This window comes from Vicia villosa, linkage group LG1 (genome assembly GCF_029867415.1).
Source record: "Vicia villosa cultivar HV-30 ecotype Madison, WI linkage group LG1, Vvil1.0, whole genome shotgun sequence".
Lineage (NCBI taxonomy): Eukaryota > Viridiplantae > Streptophyta > Magnoliopsida > Fabales > Fabaceae > Vicia > Vicia villosa.
In genome coordinates, this window is record NC_081180.1 from 6,637,958 (window position 1) to 6,649,803 (window position 11,846).

At 38.6% G+C, this 11,846-nt stretch overlaps 1 protein-coding gene across 1 annotated transcript; it reads left to right on the top strand.

Moving 5' to 3' along the window:
- Positions 1–717: 717 nt before the first annotated feature.
- Positions 718–5,280, top strand: LOC131600280 (GABA transporter 1-like). The gene is made up of 6 exons (XM_058872470.1): positions 718–989; positions 2,508–2,738; positions 2,807–2,904; positions 3,617–3,803; positions 3,883–4,247; positions 4,767–5,280. The coding sequence occupies exons 1-6, from the start codon at positions 887–889 to the stop codon at positions 5,145–5,147; spliced, it is 1,365 nt and encodes a 454-aa protein (XP_058728453.1). The 5' UTR covers positions 718–886; the 3' UTR covers positions 5,148–5,280.
- Positions 5,281–11,846: the final 6,566 nt, after the last annotated feature.

Here is an 11,846-nt window from a genome sequence, read left to right on the forward strand (position 1 = left end):
ACTATGAAGGAAAAATGACTTGTTTAGACTTTTTTTGGACTTACTCATTGAAAATTTTGTTTTTATAGTAGTATATTGAATAGTAGTATATAAATGAGAGATCACATTGATTTTGAGGTAACAGGTCATGTGACCTAAAGATAAATTTATTTGAGGTTTGATTCGGTTGAGAGTTCAATTTTATCCAGTTTAATATGAATAAATTTTTAAATATTCAAATTATAAATTATATTATTTTTATTAATATTATAAAAATACTAATAAATAATAAATTTGATATAATATATAGTATATAGTATATTAAAAATTTATATTACAAAATAAGAATGATCGATTAGTTTTAAAACAAATAAAATAAATTAATTAAATAAATTAATCTATTAAATAGTATTAAAAAATAAATATGTTTAAATAATAAATTAACACTAACATATCATATTAATAAAAACTAAATAAGTATAAAAATAAATACACGTGATTCAGTTCGGTTTTTATTAAACGGTTTTTATTAAATGACATTAAATAAATTTAATAATATTTAATTTTTTACGGTTTTTAATTTTTTAAAATTAATTTGCAATTATTATTCAAATTGATTTGGGGTCCATGAAAACATGCTCATTGACTATTCATTGCTATATCAAGCAAAGTGGATCAATTGCTCATAGTATCGTATTCCTTGCTCAAAGTGGATCAATTGCTCAAAGTGGATTAATTGCTCATAGTACCATATTCCTTGCTAAGTGGATCATTTGCTCAAAGTGATTAAATTGTTTATAGTATCTTATTCCTTGATATATTATATTTAAGCAAGGTTGTAATAGTTTTAAACCATGCCTTTTGATATCACTCTATTGTTACTACTAACTTGTTAGCTAGAGAAGACATGGGGACTGTGCTTCCAAGCTCAATAGCAAAACATGAAAACATTCAAATTCAACATCCAAAAGATGTTGATGCAGGTGCTCTCTTTGTCCTCAAATCAAAAGGTATTATTTCTCCTAATTTATTTACCCTTCTCAAATTCTTTGCTTATGGAATATAAATCTTATATTTTTTTTTGTTTATTCTTATTCTTAAAATATATATTACATAGCTTTAAAATTGTAAGCTCTTACTTCCTATGATTTTAGTCATCAACTTATGATTTTACATTGACAACTAAGCCTACATTTAAAACTGCGACACATTTAAAAAAATCATGACAAAAAACTACTTCAACGTAGAAGTTGAATTTTGTAGCTTCTATATTTCTACGGCAAAAATGTCTGAGGACACCTTTATGGCTAATTCGTCTCAATAACGATCATAATAAATGTAATTTTCAAAATCACATACATTTTTAAATTATTTAAATAATATAAAGAAATTGATGATTTTGTAAGGATCCTTTGTTGTTCCTTTCGTAAGGGTAATTGGTTTGTAATTTTCTTTTTGTCGGGTTTTCCCGTTGATCATTGTAATCGGGTTGAGAAGCCCTAGTTCTCTATATATATAATTCCTTGCTTATGAAAAAAAAATGACTATTAAACTTTTTTCAAAATTTGATTCTACTTTATTATTATTATTTTTTTAATAATTGTTACACATGGTGTAGGTTGGTTGCAAGTAAAGTTTCAGGTTAACGATGATATAATATATTGATTCATCGATACGATGTTTACTTTAGTCATGTCATATTCAATACCTTAAACAACTAACTATTCAATTGACGTTGTATAGTTAACCTCATTTTTATGATGAGTCAATATCCTCTCTATTTTTTTTCTTCTCCATTTTGTAAATTACCAAAATTTTAAAAATATAAATATAATAATGTGACAATTGATGTATCAATTTATTTTTTATACAATACAAATGTCTTTACAACTATAGTAATGGAGAGGAAAAATAGAGAGAGCAAATGGAGAGGATCCTCACTCCATTTTTATATATAGTTAACCAAGTGATTAAAGTACGAACAAGGTTGTACATCTATCACCACTCTTAATTCTAATAGCATTAAATTTATAGGTTATTATTTTATCCTCCATTTTATTTTTTTATATTAATTATAATTAAATAAATCTAATGTTATTTTATATATTAGTTAAAATGTTTATCTTATCAAATATTATAAATAAATCAATTAGCTTGTTTCTTATCATCTGTTAAATTATAAAACTATGAAGTATAACTTATTTTAAAATTTAATAAAAAATTTAAGACTCACACATAATGATATTGTGTTTCTTAAAGTTATAAATATAACTTTTAAGAGAATTTAATTTACCATTAAAAAGTAATGACACAATTTATTGTGTGTTTCTATTCTATATATACATAAGTATTAATTACTCTTGATATTTTATTAATTATTGCTATTTATTTCGGCATACACACATAGTCTTAATTTAGATTTTTAAAATATAAAATTTTAAAATAAATAAATAAATGTTAAATATTTACTATTTATTTTTTTGTTTGTTTTTGTTTTGCTCTTAACATATTCTTTCTTTCTTTTTTAGGTTCGTGGATGCATTGTGGTTACCACTTAACATCAACAATTGTGGCAGCACCACTTTTAAGTCTTCCTTATGCTTTCACTTTTCTTGGATGGACTCTTGGAATATTTTTCTTAGTAATTGCAGCTATGGTTACTTTTTATTCCTACAATTTACTATCTTTGGTTCTTGAACACCAAGCTAATTTGGGTAATCGTCAGCTTCGATTTCGAGACATGGCTCGCGACATTTTAGGTATCATACACCTAACACAACATCTCGTATATGCTATATTCGAACTAATGTGAAACTTGCCTTGGCAGGTCCTAAGTGGAGTCATTACTTTGTGGGGCCAATTCAATTTGCAGTATGCTATGGGGTTCTTGTTGCTTGTATTCTTCTTGGTGGTCAATGCATGAAGGTAATTTTCAACTCTTTGAATATTGTGACTTTTGCGATTTCAATTAATACAAATGGTGTGTTACATATTGACGTCATCACGTAAAGCCTTTTGCAATTTCGTCTCATACAGATGATACGTTATATATTATTGTCGTTGAAAAAAAAAAGCTTTTACGATTGTGTGATACAGATGTTGCATTAAATAGTGTGGTCGTTGCAATGTGAATTAATCACAATTTGATTGTATTATTGATTTAAAATAAAATTTTAGTTCAAATTTTGTCGTTATAAAGAATATTTTTTGTGTTATGTATTTTATATTTTGATTCTAAAATTTCACATATGTAACGATGTCGTAATTGCATTTCTCGACGTAACAACTTTTGGTATGTGATTTTTTCTTTGAATTAAAACGCTAAATAATGACATCGACATCTTTTATACTATTTTGTTACGATTGTTTTTGTGATAAAAGACCATCTTTAAAATTTTTGATTGCATCTAGTTCTTCTGTCTGAATTATGTATGGTCGTTTGATTAAAAGGACAATATTGACATTAAGATTAATTTTTATTATATTTATTAATCTTAAATAAATTTTATAATATAAACGATTTAATCTTAATTAAGGGGCCGCAAATCTTTAGACCACATCCAATTTGAATCCTAATAGAGACACGCATATTACATTATCTTTTTGTTACATGCTTATATATTTTATTTTTTCACAGGCAATTTATGTGTTGTCAAGTCCAAATGGCTCTATGAAGCTTTACAATTTTGTCATCATATTTGGTTGCTTCATGTTAATTTTGGCTCAAATCCCATCTTTTCACTCATTGAGACATATTAATCTTGTCTCATTGGTTCTATGCTTACTCTATAGTGGTTGTGCTGTTGCTGGTTCTATATATATTGGTATTTTCTACTCATTAATTTTCATTTTATGCTATTGAAATATATTGTTTTGCTCTAAACTTCACCAATGTTATTATAGGAAACTCATCAAAAGGACCAGAAAAGAATTATTCTCTGAAAGGTGATACCGAAAATCGAGTTTTCGGAATCTTCAATGCTCTTAGCATCATTGTCACTTCCTATGGAAATGGAATCATTCCTGAAACTCAGGCTACATTAGCTCCACCAATTAAAGGAAAGATGTTAAAGGGATTGAGTGTTTGTTTTACCATAGTTATTCTCACTTTCTTTAGCGTTACTATATCTGGATATTGGGCATTTGGAAATGAATCTCAAGGTCTTATCTTAAGCAATTTTGTGAATAATGGGAAGCCGTTGTTACCCAAATGGTTTATTTATATGAGCAACATTTTTACTATAACACAGTTATCAGCAGTTGCTGCGGTAAGGTTCTCATCATCTAGTAATAGTCTCTCTAACACAAATACTTTTTCTAATAGAAGACGTATTTAGTGTCTGACATGTGTTAGAGTGTCTAACACATCAAAATTCCTCTTATAGAAAGTGTATTAAATGTATGATATGTGTCAGCGTATGACATGTGACACTTCTTCTGATGGAAGACGTTTTCAGTATCTGACATATGTTAATGTGTCTGACATATGTTAGTATCTGACACTTGACACTTCTTTTGATATAAGGTGTATTTAGTGTCTCACATGTGTAACTAACACTTCTTCTGATAGAAGACATGTTCAGTATCTAACATATGTCGTTGCCCGACATATGACAGTTTCCAACACCAACATGACACATGAATATATTTAATTGATTGATTTTTCTAATTTTTATTAGTGTCAAATGTATCGTACTCTGTGTCACTGTCTTTGAATTTAAGTGTTTCATAACTAATGTATGATATATATCAACCTTAACAAAATAAACTAAAGGATTTAAATGCAGGTGTACTTGCAACCTACAAATGAAGTATTAGAGCAATCATTTGGAGATCCAAAAAGTCCTGAGTTTTCAAAACGCAATGTTATCCCTCGAGTGATTTCTCGGTCATTAAGCATTACTATCGCAACCATTCTAGCAGCCATGCTTCCATTTTTTGGGGACATAAATTCTCTTATTGGAGCTTTTGGATTTATGCCACTTGACTTCATTTTGCCTGTAATTTTCTATAACTTGACATTTAAGCCATCTAAGAGAAGTCCCATTTTCTGGTTGAATGTAACAATTGCTGTTGTTTTCTCTATATTGGGAGCTATAGCAACAATTGCAGCTGTTAGACAAATAGCCCTTGATGCCAAAAATTATCAACTATTTGCTAATGTATGATCATGTTAGGCCATCCTAAGAAGTTTGGCCTTGATGCCTAAAATAATCAACTATTTACTAATGTATGATCTTTTTAGGCCATCCTAAGAAGTCTGGCCAATTTTATATTAATAAATGTTTCATTTATATGTCACACGATTTTATATAATATTGCCTATTTTACATTACTTTTAATGATGCCTTTTTTTATCATATTGCTACTAGCCTCATATTGGGTTCATGTAAATATGGTAACTAACTAAAATTAATTTCAACTAACTACTTCATCGGCAAAATTGAGAGGAAATCTCAGCTTTGTATTTCACATGGAGCTTTTTAAAAAATTTATATATGACCTTGGTTGGGAGATCCAACCGAGTTGAAATCTCTTTTTCATGTATTTTTCAAAACTAAATTTATTTTTCAATATTCATTTTCACATTCATCTCTCATGCAAAATTGAATGGTCTCTAATTCGAACATATTCTCTATTGAAACACCCTAAACATATTTCTAAACTATGCTTCTATCACCGTGTTCGAAATATCATCTCTTCCAACAGACTTACATGTTTGAAACATTGTTTCTTCCAACACACGTACATGTTCATAACTTAATTTACTCCCTTAAAATGTTATTAACGCTATTTAAACACGAATAAACCTTGAAACGAAAAAAAAGATAATCTAACTCAAAAGAAGTTTTCTCCACTATTTTCATATATTATTCAACACTTTTTCTGTACGCAACTCACTCTATCCATGCGCATAACTTAGAAATGTTAGTTTTTGTTGTTGTGGATTATTAATTGCTTATTAATTATGCTGAGAGAGGTTATTCTAATGAAGTGCTTTTAGGAGGTGGATAGAACTTGCTAAAAATAGAAAATAGGTTTTTTCCTATTTAATGTTGTTGATCTTACCGAGCAGATCAGATGACCAGCAACAATGAATGCTTGAAGTTCCGAGCGGTTGAGAGGGGAAAAAGGTGTTGTACCTGCAAGGCACTCCGATGCCAAAGTAAGTATGTATTCCACAAGGTACAACAAAGTAAGAGAGTTTTTGGGGTAAGAAAAAGGTTACCTTGCCCTCTGTATGTAGAGGGTTATTTATAGGATGTTTTTGGAACGGATTAGCCTCCTCCTTCTAGGACGGATATTTAGGAGACGCGTGGGCTGGTTGTTTACCGAGCTCGAGGGGTCCTCATGGTCGGTTACTTGGTACGTTTGCCCGGTCTGATCAGATGGAAACCGCCACGGGCGCTCTGAAGTGTATTGGGCCGAAGGCGGGAATGGCCCAACTGATTGGATTGGGCTGGTCCAGAACAGGAGCCCACCCAAGTCGTTGCTTCCGGTCAGAGGAGAGACGACTTATATGAAGTTGACCCGGGGGTCTTTCTTGGATCCGAGCCCAAGGTATCCGAGGAAGGTAGGTCGTTCATTTCCGAGGAGAGGAAGGGTCAGGTCGGGAGTGGGGAAGCATGTTGTTTCAGAAAAGTTGGTGAGGGGGAACGTCGCATTTAATGCGAAATGATAGGTAATCAATTACCTAGGCTGTATGGTTAATGATGACCATCCCTCTGCACAGTCTGGCACGTGCGGCGCGTGAGGGGACTTAGGTAGCCTATAAATAGAGAAAAACCCTCATTTTCCCAAACTTTTTAAATTCATTTGCTTCGTTCTCCCTCCGTCGACTCTTTTCTCTTGTAGTGGTGTTTGTTACAGATTTTTCAACTCTTCATCAAAATCGTAACTGTAAGTTTAACCTGTGATCCCTGCTTTCTGCATTTCTATGCTTTGATCTTTATTTAGAATCGATTGCCTGCGGTTAGGGTAAGCTTTTTAGGAAGATTTTTTGATGAACATAGATGATGAATGTGGTGGCGTATGGCGGAGATAGGAGGTTTCTCCATCGTCCATGAGTGTGTTTTATTGTATTTATCTTTAGATTCCGGCTTTCTGTATTGTTGATAAGCGTTTGATTATGTTTTTTCTTTGTGCTCCTGCGTCGTAGTTAGAGGTCCTGTGTTTTTGCCCTTTTCCCGGGCGCGAGTTTCTTCTGGCTCGGTATTTGTGTTTATGGGGGGAGGCAAGGACGCAGTTCTTCTGGTCTATGGGCCGTAGGCGTGCCCTTTCACTCTGGACGATGGTGGAAGGGTGGATTTGATTTAATTGTCGAATTCACTATTTTCCCCTGTGTTTCAGGTGAAAAATGGCCGAAGAGACTCGCCCGACGGCATCAGGCTCGTCATCTTCAACTCCTCCAGCCCGGCAGGAGGTGCCCCGATCGGCTTGGGTGCACCCAGAGGCGTTGGACGTCGAGAGTTTCTTCGCGGATGACGATTCGGATGTTTTTACGGAGGTCGGGGATGGATGGTTGGCACTTATCCCGGCCGAAGGAGATCGTATCTGCGACGTGTACACTCCTGATCTGCTTCCTATGTATGAGGTCATATTCCGGGAGATGGGATTTCGGGCCCCCTTTACTGAGTTCCAGATCGGCATTCTTAACCACTTAGAGGTAGCCCCTTGTCAGCTTCATCCTAACTCGATTGCCTTCATCCGGGCGTTTGAGTTAGTACGTGCTCATTTGAAGATAGGGGCGACTATCCCTCTGTTCTTTTACATATTCTATGTACAGCGCACGGTGCGAGAAGGTCGCTTTGGTTGGGTATCTTTAAAGCAGTCCAAGAAGATATTCAAATCTTACTCTGATTCTCTGAAGCACTTTAAACCTCGCTTCTTCTTCATCCGTCCTCAGTCTCAGGAGGCCCGGGATAGCGTCTTTGCTCGGGTACCGACCTTGGACGTCCATGGTCGTCCTGTGCTTAACGATATCGGGGAGCCAGTCACCTCACGTCGGCATCGCTTTAGGTTCTTTTGGTTCCGTGATCATTTCGAGTACCCTACTGATCAGTACATTACCAAGCTCTCTGATTTAGATGAGGATGCTCGGGGAGATTATGCTGTTCTCCAGAAGTTTGTGCAGGGTCTTCCTCCTGTTGCTAAGGTGGATCGGTCCGGGGCACCTATGGTAGGTGAAGATGGACAAATTATTCGGAAGCCAGGAGTGATCAGTATAAAGGAGCTATTAGCTGAGGGCATTGATGAAGGGACTTTTACCTATCTGGGTATTTGCCCCTTCGCTTTTTATACCATATTTGTTTTGCTTTTTATTGTTTTTCATAGCTTTTTGATAGTGATTTTCTTGATGGGCTGGCCTCTTATGCTTTTTTCTTTATCTTTGCAGAGGCTATGGATCGGGCACGTCATGACCGAATGCTCAGGCAGGCGAGAAAGCTGAAGGGGATTGTAAAGAGGAGCGCTGGTCCTCAGTTGGCGGCTGTGCAAAGATCCCCGGTTGCGGGTTCAGGTGCTTCTTCCTCCTCTGCTGGCGTCCCTGGTTCCCCTTCCAGGACTCCAGATCAAGGTGAATCCTTAAGGCCAGTTACGGTGCTTCCTTCTCCTCTCCGCCCAGAGCCTGATCCAGACGCCTTGGTCTTCCGCAAGCGCCAGAGAACCGAAGCCGTGGATCTTACTCAAGATGAAACTGCTGACATTTTTACTCTCTATGCTCGCTCGGCACCTTTGTCAGCGGAAGCAGCGAAGTTGCTTCAGGAGCAAGTCAAGATGAGTGCCTCTGCTTCGGAGGAGAAGGACCGATTGCTGAAGAAGCAGGGCGAGGAACTGGGCACAGTGAAGGCTCGGCTGGACCAAAAGGAGGCTGCTCTGATGGACGTGCAAGGTCAATACACCTTGCTCTCCAAGACTTTGTATGGAACAATGTTGTCTTCTTCGGTTAGGGAGGCCTCTCTTGCCGTTCTCTAGCTCCTGCTGAGGATGAGTCGGAAGAGGAGAAGGCTCTTTTAACCAGGGCAGACTTGATTCAATATATCAGAGTCTTGGGGGGTGACTGTGTGGCGGCTGCCAAGGATACCTATAACTCCACTGTGGCTCAACTTAAATTGAAGAATCCGGGGGTGGAGTTGGTGATCGACGGTACCGGGCCTTACTACCGTGTGGAGGGCGACCAGATTGTTTCTCCGACCTTCGGGGAGGAGTCCGTGACCCAGGGAGCCGAGGATGTCCAAGTCGAGGAAGGTGTTTGAAGATTTTCTTTGTCTAAGCGTGGGGCCTGCGCGCCCGTATTTTGAAATATTGTTATTTCTAGGGGTATGCCCCCCATTTTAATCTTGTATGCACATTAACCAGCTCGGCCTAGATGGCCGTAGTTGGGCACATTTGCGGGTTTTTTTGCCCGTTTTTATTTAACGTACTTAGTTTTTAACGCTTATGTTTTGTTTTCTTTGAAACTTATGCGCATGTGTTTTTTGGGAAACGTGTTTATTGGTTCCCAACATATTTTCTCATAAGGCTTTGTTCGCTTCCCGATATTGTTGTTTCCCTTCTTCCCATATAAAAGGAGGTCTTATGGACTTCTCTTTCTTCATTTCTCGCAGACATGGGTGGAGCTAACAAGAAGAAGGTGTCCTCAACCTCGTGTTCCCGTGGAGTGAAAAAGGTGAACGAGAAGAAGAAGGCTTCGACTGGCTCTGCTTCTCGCTCTCGTGGATCTTTGAGTTCAGATGCTCGTGCTCGGGAGACTGGTGTGAGAGTCATGACTGACGCGGATGGTTCCGAGACCGAGTGGGATGAAGATTGGTATCAGTATGTTCACTCGGAGGGATTTGCCAATCTGGAGGAATGAAGTGTTTTCTTTTCATTTGATGTCTGTTTTGTAATTTCTCACGCATGGATGAATAAAACACCGTTGCTGTTCTTTTGTGTATTTATGTTGCATTTTATGAATATTTGCTCAACTTATAACGTATTGATCGCCCAGTGTGTGGAACTGTGGTCGATTGCCGGGGACATGTGCATGGCATATGGTGAGTCTCGGATTTCGTTGTATTGAGCTCCGGGGCTCATGGCGTGAACGGTCCCTTCGCGAGCGGGGCGTTCTGCCATCATGGTACGTGTTTACGACGGGGATGCCTTGTATTTAGGGCCCCTCGAAGAACAAAGAGTCTGCTTGATTAAGAGAGCAGGCTCCCGTTGTTTTGTTTCAGTTAGAGGCGCTCGGCTCGTACCGGGCCGCATCTTTTTAGCTGTAATATTGTCTGAGCTTCTCAGCGTTCCAGGGTCGAGCGAGTTCTTCTCCTTGCAAGTGTTCTAGGTAGTATGCCCCATTTTCTGTCCTTGCCCGGACACGATAGGGGCCTTCCCAATTCGCGGCCAGTTTGCCTTCTCGGGAATCTTTGTGGTTTCTTTTTAGTACTAGGCTGTCTATTTTAAATTCCCGTTTAATGACCTTAGCGTCATGTCTTAAGGCGATTTTTTGCTTAAGTGAAGCTTCGCGAAGAGCGGCCCCAGTGCGAATTTCTTCGACCAGGTCGAGCTCTTCCCTGATTGCCTCGGTGTTGCCCTCTGTCTCGAGTGGCTCTTCGATGCGTCTCGAGGGCACATGTATTTCGACGGTGATCAAGGCCTCCGTTCTGTACGTCAGTCGGAAGGGGGTTTCCCCGGTGGTGGAGTGTGGGGTGGTGCGATAAGCCCAGAGGACGATGTGCAGCTCTTCTACCCATCCCCTTTTTATCTCGTCTAATCTTCTTTTGAGGCCCCTCAAGATTACTCTGTTCGCGGCCTCTGCTTGGCCGTTTGTTTGTGGGTGCTCGACTGACGCGAAATGTTCCTTTGTACCTAATTTCGTGACGAATTCTTGGAAGCGCCCGTCTGTGAACTGGGTGCCGTTGTCGGTGATGATGGCTAATGGTACCCCGAATCGGGCGAGGATGTTTCTTTTGTAGAAGCGGAGTACGTTCAAGGACGTGATTTTGGCCAATGGCTCGGCCTCGATCCACTTGGTGAAATAGTCGACCGCAACTATTAGGTACTTGTTCTGATTGCTTCCGGTCACGAACGGACCGAGGAGATCCACCCCCACCACGCGAATGGCCAAGGAGACGATAAGGATTTGAGTTCGTCGGGGGGTGCGAGGTGCATGTCCCCGAAACGTTGGCATTTGTCGCATTTCTTAACGTATTCTTTGGCGTCGTCTTGCATCGTCGGCCAATAGTAACCTGCTCGGAGAGCCTTCCGAGCGAGTGATCTTCCTCCTAGATGTTGGGAATTGATTCCTTCGTGTATCTCTCGGAGTATGTGGGGGACTGTGCCCTCGTCTATACATTTGAGGAGAGGTATGGAAAATCCTCGCTGGTAGAGGCGATTTTCGACTAAGACGTACGAGCAAGCTCGTCTTCGGATGGTGGAGGCCTCTTTCGGATCGGCGGGCAAGAGGTCACTTGTTAAGTAATTGTATACGGGGGTCATCCAGCAGGACGCGTCCCCAATTGCGCTTACGAGTGAGAGGGAAGACGAGGTCTCGGTGCTAGGTTTTAGCAATATCTCCTGGATTACGGATTTGTTACCTCCCTTCTTTCTTGTGCTCGCCAGTTTTGATAGGACGTCTGCCCGCACGTTGTGTTCCCTTGGGATGTGTTTTACCTTGGCGCTCCTGAATCGGGCCAGTCTTTCTTTCACGAGGGCCAAGTATTCGGCGAGGGCTTCGCTCTTAACCTGATATTCGCCCGAGATGTGTGATGTGACCAGTTGAGAGTCGGTGAATACCTCAATGTCTTCGGCTTCTAAGTCATTTGCGAGGCGCAGCCCGGCTAGCAGGGCCTCATATTACACTTGGTTGTTGGATGTTGGGAATGATAGTG

Coding starts and splice junctions, on each gene's coding strand:
- LOC131600280 (XM_058872470.1), top strand. CDS start 887: ATGGGGACTGTGCTTCCAAGCTCAATAGCAAAACATGAAAACATTCAA. Junction 990..2,507: donor CTTTGTCCTCAAATCAAAAG/GTATTATTTCTC, acceptor TTTCTTTTTTAG/GTTCGTGGATGCATTGTGGT. Junction 4,248..4,766: donor AGTTATCAGCAGTTGCTGCG/GTAAGGTTCTCA, acceptor ATTTAAATGCAG/GTGTACTTGCAACCTACAAA.